At 36.7% G+C, this 10,000-nt stretch overlaps 1 protein-coding gene across 1 annotated transcript; it reads right to left on the bottom strand.

The window, feature by feature from the left end:
* Positions 1-5,108: 5,108 nt before the first annotated feature.
* On the bottom strand, positions 5,109-9,757 carry LOC142612952 (uncharacterized). Its single transcript, XM_075785133.1, has 3 exons — positions 9,370-9,757; positions 6,340-6,643; positions 5,109-6,001 (listed from the first exon to the last, which is right to left on the bottom strand). Exons 1-3 carry the CDS (start codon positions 9,560-9,562, stop codon positions 5,371-5,373), a joined length of 1,128 nt encoding a protein of 375 aa, XP_075641248.1. The 5' UTR covers positions 9,563-9,757; the 3' UTR covers positions 5,109-5,370.
* Positions 9,758-10,000: the final 243 nt, after the last annotated feature.

The following is a 10,000-nucleotide window of genomic DNA, read 5'->3' as shown; positions in this document are numbered from 1 at the left end:
TATGATAGAAACCCTAACCCAACGTTTATAATCGAAACGCGAACCAAAGGTATAAGTTGACCTTGACCCAATGATTATAAAGAATCACGAACCAAAAGTATAAAGTTTGAACGTCACAAAGAAGAATCCCTGATAAGTTCACTGTTCTTGAAGAACCAAAAGAAGAGCAAAGCCTCACCTTTTTTTATTTTTATTCAATAAGATAATATGAAAAACGGTTACAGACTTAATGGCCTATTGAAGGACCCATAAAACTTGACAGACAATAAAATATATTCTAAAATAACTCCTAATTGATACCTTACCATATCAGGAATCAAATTTGACCTAAAAAACATTAAATGCACCTAAAAACAAGGAAAATACCTAAAAAACGTTCTAAATAATAAAAGCCCTAAATTCAGGTAGATTTGGTTTGAAATAACAGCTCCAGAATAGGAAAAAATCTCCATTAACTGATATAGAGCTGGAAAGTCAATCAGACATTAATCCACGCCATAAATCTCTCCAAATTAAGCCAGATCAGCCCTAAATAGCTTGAATTAAATTTATTACACTTTCATCTTCCTTTGGGCCAAGCTTGGAATGTCCTGCGTTAGAATCAGCCCAAATCTCTTGAATCAGCTCATTAAGTGCTTCTTTGATCTTCTTGGATCTTGCTCTTATAATAGGCCCAACTGGAACATGCAATGGATCCTTGCATGCTTGTTGATTCTCATCACCTATGCATTAATGCATGGTCATATGAATGCGTTTTCATGGCGAAACGAAGGAAAACATTAATGGAATCCTAATCTTTCATATGAAGAACAATCAAACAAATAAATAGAGACACAGAGACTTACAATCGTAAAAAGGAACAAGGTAGAGGCATATTATATAACAAAAATGAAGAAACAGAAGCAGAAGGGATCGGATTAGGGTTTCTGGGCTTGAGTATGCATGCACATACATAGGACCTGAATACGTAACCCAGCTGTATGCATACTTTGAGTATGCGCGCGCATGCAAAAGGCATGCGTACAAATACTCACCCTCAACCCTAATCCAGAAACACAGAAACGTAGAATAGGGTAGAAGTAAAACTATAAATCTAACAATCTAATATGCTTTAAAACATAAAATAGAGAAAACCTAAACTTAAACGGACATGTTATAATATAAACTAAACAAGAAAAACAAAGAAAACAGGAATCAAAATAAAATAAATATATATATATATATATATTAAAAAAAAGGAGAAAAGAGAAAAAATATTTATTCTTCAAAAAACAAAGCTCCTTGGCTTGATTTTAACTGTTCCCCTTAGTCAAATCCATTCACAATCAGATACAAAAGTGATTAGTAATCTTAAAACTCCAAGATCAAGGCTAGAAAATAGAGGATTGGAACGGCTCCTAGATGATGTGAGATTCATTCCTAAATCCATCTTTAATGCATAAAAACTTGTCATTCATTGTTTCTGGAATCCTAACATGTGTATGCATGCATGAAGCATGCGTATGCAGAGCTTAAGCATGCATGTGCATACGCAAGTATGCGTACGCATGCCCTAAGAATTCCTTAGTCTTTGTTCTCCAAAAATACCTTATTTTATTCATAAAAAGAGTTATATTTTTCCTAAAACATTTTCCTCAAGTCAATTTCAATTTGATTGGGCCCTAAACCAACCTTGGGCTTCATAATTCCAACAACATTGGGGAACAGGGACCCGAATTGTAAGGGGTACAAAATGTAGTGTCTACATTTATACTTGTAGAGTGACCACCACACTAAGGGGGAGCGATGGTATTATGACATAATTATTAAATCAGTGCCAGAGGACAATTATTCATAATTCAAATGAAACTACTATTAAAAATGTTGCATTTTCATACAACGGTAATGAAGTTTAATGCTTTGCATAAATATTTTTACGATGTTTTAATTCAAAGTATATCACATGAAAATTGCAAAAGTTAACAAATTGTTATTGTTTAGTTTTCCAAAAAAATTAAAAATTAAAACTAAAACAAACCTAATGTAATTAATTTTAACCGCAAAAGTTAAGCCGTCAATAGTCTTGAATTGCCTTTAAAAAAAATCCTTGTATTGGTAGATAATCCAATTTTTACCTCAGAATTTCTGTATAAAGCCAAAATAGAGTTGAAAAGTTAAGGAAAAATGATTGTAAGAAATAAGCATAAAAATATTTTGGCCATTTTTTTATTATTAAAAAGGCAGTATTTTGGTATTTATATTAGTACATTACTAAAAAGTCATTCAAATCCATCATCACTTTTTCAAAGGAAAATACTAGAGTTACAAATTAGTTTATAAACGGTTAATGTGATAAGTAGTTATTGATAAGTGAAATAGTGATGTTAGTAATGTATCCAAATAAAAACCAATAATACTTACATCAACATTTTATAAAAGTGTTGTAAGATAGTTTGTGCCTGTAACATTACTTTTCTAATAGTGGTAACCACAAAAATTATTACCAAAAAAAAAAAGTGATTAGAGACAATGTTCATTGTTGACTTCTTAATCCTCCTTTTGATGTTTGATTTTAATTAAAATTGGATGCAGTAGACTAGTTCCTCTTTTTTTTTTTTTTTTAGTTAAGTATCTTACTAATTTTTCAGGTGAGTGGAATCCACCCATTTTATGCATCAAATAATTATGAGGAATGCTTTAGGGGTCATATATTGGCTAAAGATACTTGGAACCATAACCATTAACCAACCCTCTGAGCCTGAGGTTGAAACACTCATATATTTGTGTTAGTTCTGTTTGATTTCTCTAATAAAATCCTAGAGAAAGAGAATTGATTATTTTCATTCAGACAGTTTTTGAACATGCACTTGACTATTGCCATACATTACAATCAATTTCCTCGTATAACATCATAATTCACAACAATAAAACCAGTTTCCATCTGATCTGATCTGATGCCCTCGTATCATATAATTGGGAGGGCAGCCAACTGCTCCATTAGATTACTTCGCTGCTGCTTTCGGCATATAATTTTTTGAAGTCCAAAAAAGAGGGTCTTCAGTATGGATTTACTAACCCCACACCCCATGGGTTGTTGTAACCAGTCAATGGGTACCACCCAAGCCATCACAGGGCTACCCAGACACCTCACCCCCAAACTGGATAAGTAGGGAAATGTAGGTGCTACTACTCGAACCACAATTTCCAGACTCACAGGCATAATGGAACTAGGGCTCTTACCGTTAGGCCACATCCTTGGGTGGTTTTCGGCATATATTAGAACTATACACACTGAGAACTGAGAAGCATTGGATTCCTATTTTTTTGTGTAGATGATGAGCTGGAACCCGACAAACTTTTTTTTTTTTTTTTTAGAGAGAGTTTCAACCTATGGCGTCTGCTTCTGATGATAGCTCTTTATCATCAGACCAAGATACCAATCAGTTTTTGGTGTAGGCGGGGATTGAACCCCAGATCTCTTATTCAACCATCAGAGACCTTACTAATTGAGCTAGCTAGAACCCACAGGAACCCGACAAACTTATTACACTATAAACATCCAACATGGCAACAATAATATCTTTTTAACAACTATCTAGTTGCAAGGGACAGTGAAGATTATAAGAAAATTATATTTAGATCATCATCGTGTCATTATCCATCTTTAAAACCAAAAATTCCATTTTATTATGTGACACTCTTGATTTTCGTTACATTTTATTTTAACGTTAAAATAATTTGGATTAAAAAAAATACACTAATAAAAATGTCATTTTGTTTCATTCTATAAGAAGGAAGGAAAGGCAGAAATGAGTACATAATTATAATTCTATGTTATCCATTTTCTTTGACCACATTCCACGAGATCAAACGTAACAAATAAAGCAAAGGGATCATTCCACATTTTTTAAGGCAAACCACAAACAATGGATGTTCTTAAAGATCCAAATTTAGAATCATTATATAGCATTCTTGATTATAAAAGCAGGAAATATACCCCATATACTAAGTCTAGATACTTTTTCTTTAGTTCTTCTCTCCCCCCCCCCCCCCCCCCTCCCTCTCTCTTTCAAGACTCAATTTTGATTTGAAAATGAGTTAATTCTACATATCAGATCTTCAATTTTGATTTGAAAATGAATTAATTCTACATTTCAGATCTTCATGAAACCTTGAGTTCAAAACTCCTAATTGTCATCTTAGAGTCATCCCCAAAAGATTTCTTTGTAATTATATTATTTGTGAGATTGAAGGACTACACACCCTTGAAGAATAATCACATGCACAAAGAGTTTCAAACACAGTTAATATAAATATAAAAATAAATAAAATAAAAAATCCTGATTTCAGACACAGAATAGCTTGACAGAGCAAAGTCACAGCAACTAGGTTTAATTGAGTTATGACAACACTATTTGCTGTAAACACTTCAATACTACAATAATCAAATCCTTGGAGCGGTGTTTCTCAAAAGGATGAGTCAGTAGCCATTAACCACGACGCTGGAGATATAACAGCGCGCGCGCGCACAAAAATAGAAAGAGAAAAGAACTTGCGCAGTAAAAAGGAAAAAATTACAACCCGCATGGTATGATATGATATGATCATGGTTGAGTTCGAGAACAAACAATACAGGCACTTACAAGCTGGCTATAGGCGTGGCCGAAGTGCTGCAGACTGCGTCAAACAGTAAAAGTCTAGGATCACAATTTTTTTTACAATTTCTTGACACAACTGTGACTTGACAGACTATGATTGTTGAAAAAAAATTAATGAGTCAATACGTAAGTAATGGTTAATCACTCGCAATCTGCTGCATCAAAATTGTGACAAAAAAAATTGTGAAATAATTTGTAGTTTTAGAATTACTCAGCAAAACACTAAACATCCCCTTGTAAAGTCAGTGGCACAAGAAATTATGAATTTATCACGTAGGCTAAATCTATTTTTTAAAGCTCTAGAGTGGATTTCAGCAAAAAAAAAAAAAAAATCTCTAGAGTGGATCATAACAATGAGCGCAGGCAGCTTCCACAGTGGGAACTCAAAGCTCAAGCATCATCTACCAACAACAAAATAAGCAATCCAAGAGCTGAGCTGAGCCGAGGGGAAAAACAAAAAGAACATAAAAATTCGAACAAAAACAATAACACTGACATTTTCCCCTTTTCTATGTCAAAACCAGGAGTAATGCTTGGAAAAAACGGGAGTTTTTTTACCTATTGAGAGTTCTACAATAATACAAGGTCAGGAACAAAATAACCAAGCTTAGTCCTGAGCTGTGAATATTCCTCCCTAATAAAAAACACAACACTGACTAATTAAACCAAAAATACACCTGCAAATTCTGCCCGCTACCCACCTTGCTAATACGCATCTCCAATTCTCTCCTTGCTAATATGCATCTCCAATTCTCTCTCGCCCCACGGCTCGCCGATCATCCCGCCCCCGCTCCATGTACATATCTCGTCGATAGTCTTTTGCTGGTGGGCCACCCCTTATCGGGGAGCGGCTCCTCTCTCTGGCATCACGAGCCCAGCGGCCACGGTGTGGAGCAAATGGTGGTGGCGGTGGTGGTGGTGGTACTAGTGGAGGTGGAGAGGGAGGCCTCCTCTCAAATCCTTTCCTTTCATTGAATAAAGCATCTCGTCCACGGTCCCTATGACCCCAGTCCATTGGCATTGGCCTATCAAACTTGTTCCTACCCCTGTAGTCATCTTCTGGATAGTCCAGCCGATCTCTACGCAAGTGGTGATCAGAAAACCTGCCTTCATGCCTGGGAGGTGGTACACCACCAGCCCCAAATTCCCTAGGGCCATCCCTAGCCCAGCCACGAGGAGGAGACCTATATCCATTCATGGTCCTGCCAGGGGAACGTTCAATTGGAGGGCCAGGGAAGCGTCTGGGGGGAGCATGTGGAGGAGGTGGGCCAGGATAGCCTCTCCGAGGACTTCCCCCAAGTCCATAGCGAAACTTGTTGCAGTTGTTACAGTACTCCCGCCTTGCAAAATTCAGGTTTCCACATCTGATGCATGGCTAGAATAAGTGAGACATGACCAACAATGTACACAGATTCTCTAATTACAGATGCAGAGGTAATTACATATGCAGAGGAGAGAGTAGTAGACTAAGCTTGCTAAAAGCAAAAAGAAGAAGGGGGCAAAAAAGAACCTCATGCTTACAGGAAAACTAGGAATAGAAAAGCAAAAGAAAAGGAAAGTCTGCACCAAGAACTCACAAAACGCAATAAACAAAAGCAAATGACATTGTAAATGGCAAAACAGTAGCATAATCATGTATTACAGAAAATCAAGGGGTAAAAAAGAAGTAAATTGCAACATGAAATGCAAGATATGTACTTACAAAGGATCTGAGCAAACCCAATCTCCGTCTCTTGGGCGCACATTTGGATTATTTCTACTCATACCTTCACCTCTGAATGGGCCAGGACCAAGTCCAGGTCCATCAAAAGCTCTACTAAATGGCCTGCCACCACCCCTTCCTCGACCATAAGGGGGTGAAGAGTCTCTATATCTGCCAGGATCCCTCCCGCTGCCAAAATCACGGCTCCGTGGCAGACCACCAGAATGATTAAAATCAGGACTGTAACGATGATCCACATCTCTATGCCGTACAGGAGAACCAGAACCTGCACGAATTCTATATCCTGGAAAAAGAAAAGCCAGCGAAGTCTAGACATAAGCAACCCCTAATAAGATAAGGGGAAGAGTGAAAGTATAGTAAGCTTATGTAGCTGAAGGTCTGTGACCATGAAACTGCTAATTTAAAAGTTTGCAAGGACAGTTACCACCATTCAGGGAATCTCCTTGCAATAGGTAGCAGAAAACAAAATATTTATGTGAAAGAGTAAGCAGTTCATATGATAACCACCACAATGTCACTTCCAAAAAAAGCGGTCAATTAGCAAGTACAGTGGTTACTTGTGCTCACCACATACAGTAACTGCTCATAGTCTTCAAAAATAAAACAATCCCAGTATTCCCATATACAAGAGCCAGATCCATTACCTTGTAGACCATTACATACTTTAAATATATATATTTGAACCTAAAAATCTGAAAAATCAACCCCGAAAATCATGGATCTGGTTCAACCATACTTAATACAGCATTGTAGCAGTGATAAGGAAGTGAACTTCATCTGCAGATAGAGAAGATGGATATGTGCCTAATAAATACTAACCCAACACAAAAAGCAATATCCCAGGTACAACTTTTTCCAAAACCTCACAGTTGAAACATGCCAGCAAAAAGGAGCAGCATGAGCAATTGACTGAACGACAAGAGGACCCTAACACCAAGAGAAAATCCACCAAAGAGGAACCATCCCAATTTCCCAAAAACCCAAATTTATCCTCTACCAATTTGGTCTGCTTCTTTTCAATAACCATCTCAGCATCTTGTTAATCCCCCTTACTTGACTCTCTTTTTTTATAAAGTAACCCCCCAAATTTGACTTAAAAGAAACATGAACTTTAATTATATCCTCCAACCAAATTTAACAATTGCTCAGAATGAGAAAGTGAGCTGAAGCCATAAAGGCATGTCAAATCCCAAAAGTGTAGTCCATCATTATCATCTGCCCCTAACTATGCCTTCTATAACTAAAAAACGATAGAAGTACAAAAGATAAGGAAACATCAAGAAAAACAATAGTCCAAGAGTTTTTAAGACCTGAAGCCATTTTGTGTACCAACTCAACATTTGTTGAAAATGTGATTATAACAAAACCTACTGAAGTTCAGCAGAAGCTATAAAGTAACTCACTAAACTTCCACACAACTCTGAAAAGTACAATGTCATATTAGTTACCATAAAACAGTCTGAATAAACCCTAGTTCACCAACCAACTGCACTAAACAACGAAAGCCCCAGCCAAAACATCATCCTCACAAGTATAATCAAATCCATACGCCCAAAAGAGAGCCCCAATAATCTATCAGCTAGCAGGAAGCACACCAATATATATTTCCATTTACTAAAGAAATCAGTGAAAACCAAAAACAATAAAGCTCAATGTTCATCAGCTTCCAAATGCTAATTCATCCTTGGAAAGGTAAATTTGGAACCATTTAACCACACCGAACTTGTTGCAGTAGACAAGTTCATTAACTCCCTTTCTTTCTTGTATGCTTCTCTTGATTAGTTACAAAATAAGAATACCATCACAGAAATGCTTAATGATGTTGTAATTTTCCAACATTTTATCAAGTCATATGACCATCTTGGATCCTTGCAAAATCCTCTTGAAATTGTCTGGCATTCCCGATTAGACACTTTTTGATTTGAACCCAACCCATCAGCTTCATTCCCACAAAACCAAATCCAATACCCAGAACCATAACTTGTAACAAATGAGACCCCAGGGCCTTATTTTTTGTGGAGCTGCACCCCGCAAATTCAAACACAAAGAACAATATCCATCAACAGCAAGTACCATAAACATATTTACTTTTAAAACAAAAACCCATTTCCCTCAGACCATGATCCAAGACTGCACTCACACTAACATGCCTTCCTCAAGGCCCAGGTGCTTGTAGGCAACATTCAGAGCTGTAACACATAATAGCAAAATTTATTCACAGTTTGATACTCCATATCTGGTAGTAGATCCACATGCTTGACATGCAACACAAGGAATAGTCAACAGGTTGTAAAGAACCATCGTTGATTGACTAGAACAGACCCATCATGCAATATAATTTGAACAAAAAAGTCTACTGGTGAAGACAATATATATATATATAGTATTTTGAAAAACAATATATATATATATATATATATATATATATATAACAAAATAAGAAATTCACTCGCAACTAGAAAGTGTATAGCTATAATTTTAATTAGGTGCAAACATGAAGATGAGGAATCATAAAAGAGATATCGTATGGAGATCCAATATTGTATGAGAAACATGCTGAATCCTTTAAATATGAAGATCAATCACTCAATGTCACCCTGAATTTGCACATGCCTTCAGAGAAAACTCAGTATATAACCCTGTCCGCTAGCATGACTTATTTGCTCAAATGAAATTCAACTCCCTCAGTACCAATCAATTAATTCTCTAAACTCATGCTCGATGATACTCCCAGCAAAAGAAAAAAAAAATTGACAAAACAATAACAAACAAAATTAAAACGAAAATTACCGATTTCTAAGCTAATCGATCATAAACCTAACACCAAGATCTAGGGTTTAAAAAACGCGTCGTTTTCTCTAATTTCAACAGGTACGAACTTCAAGATCTGATGATATAAATAAACAACTAACGCTAACAAATATACAAACAAGTTGAACAATTGATTAACAGAAAAACAATAAACCGAGAGAGAGAGAGAGAGAGAGAGAGAGAGAGAGAGAAACGAACCAGGGTCGTCGGAGTAACGATCAGAGCGAGAATAAGAAGGAGGCTCACGGCGAACCTCGCCGGGCTCGTAATCGCTGACGCGACCACTGCCGACACCGTCAGCGCCACCGTCGCTGACGGAAGGGCGAACAACGAGGCTGCTAAGTAGAGGCGGGTGGTGCGGCGTGATTTGGTCCTTGTCTCTCGAGGTCATTTCTTTCTTTCTGTGTATCTATGACCGATGGTTCCGTGCCTGATCTCTGAGATTTCGATGACGAGTGAGCCAGAGCCAGATCCAGAGGTATATAAACCCTACACTCACTCCGACTCCGAGAGAGAAGAGAATTTTTGTTGCTCAATTTTACACGCTACTGCAATGCAATAATAATTTTAGTCTTCTTTTTTACCCTTTGTTTTTTAACTCTCACTCTTCTCCGACACTCTCCGTTTTTATTGGTAAAACACTAAAAACTAAAAAAAAAATTGTTGAATTAGGGGGTCGTCGTTTTGTCTCCGCAAATTCCCCATCGTACTATTATGTTTTTTTTTTCTTTTTCTTTTTCTTTTTTTTAAAGGAAAATGTCATGTTAAGTTGATAGTAGTCACTGACCCATAGAATGTATGAGATAAATAAATAAATAAAAATTGGTCA

The sequence above is a fragment of the Castanea sativa genome, chromosome 1 (genome assembly GCF_040712315.1).
Source record: "Castanea sativa cultivar Marrone di Chiusa Pesio chromosome 1, ASM4071231v1".
NCBI lineage: Eukaryota > Viridiplantae > Streptophyta > Magnoliopsida > Fagales > Fagaceae > Castanea > Castanea sativa.
This window is presented reverse-complemented; position numbering and strand designations above follow the sequence as displayed.

Coding starts and splice junctions, on each gene's coding strand:
- LOC142612952 (XM_075785133.1), bottom strand. CDS start 9,562: ATGACCTCGAGAGACAAGGACCAAATCACGCCGCACCACCCGCCTCTA. Junction 6,644..9,369: donor TCGTTACTCCGACGACCCTG/GTTCGTTTCTCT, acceptor TTCTTTTTCCAG/GATATAGAATTCGTGCAGGT. Junction 6,002..6,339: donor TGGGTTTGCTCAGATCCTTT/GTAAGTACATAT, acceptor GCCATGCATCAG/ATGTGGAAACCTGAATTTTG.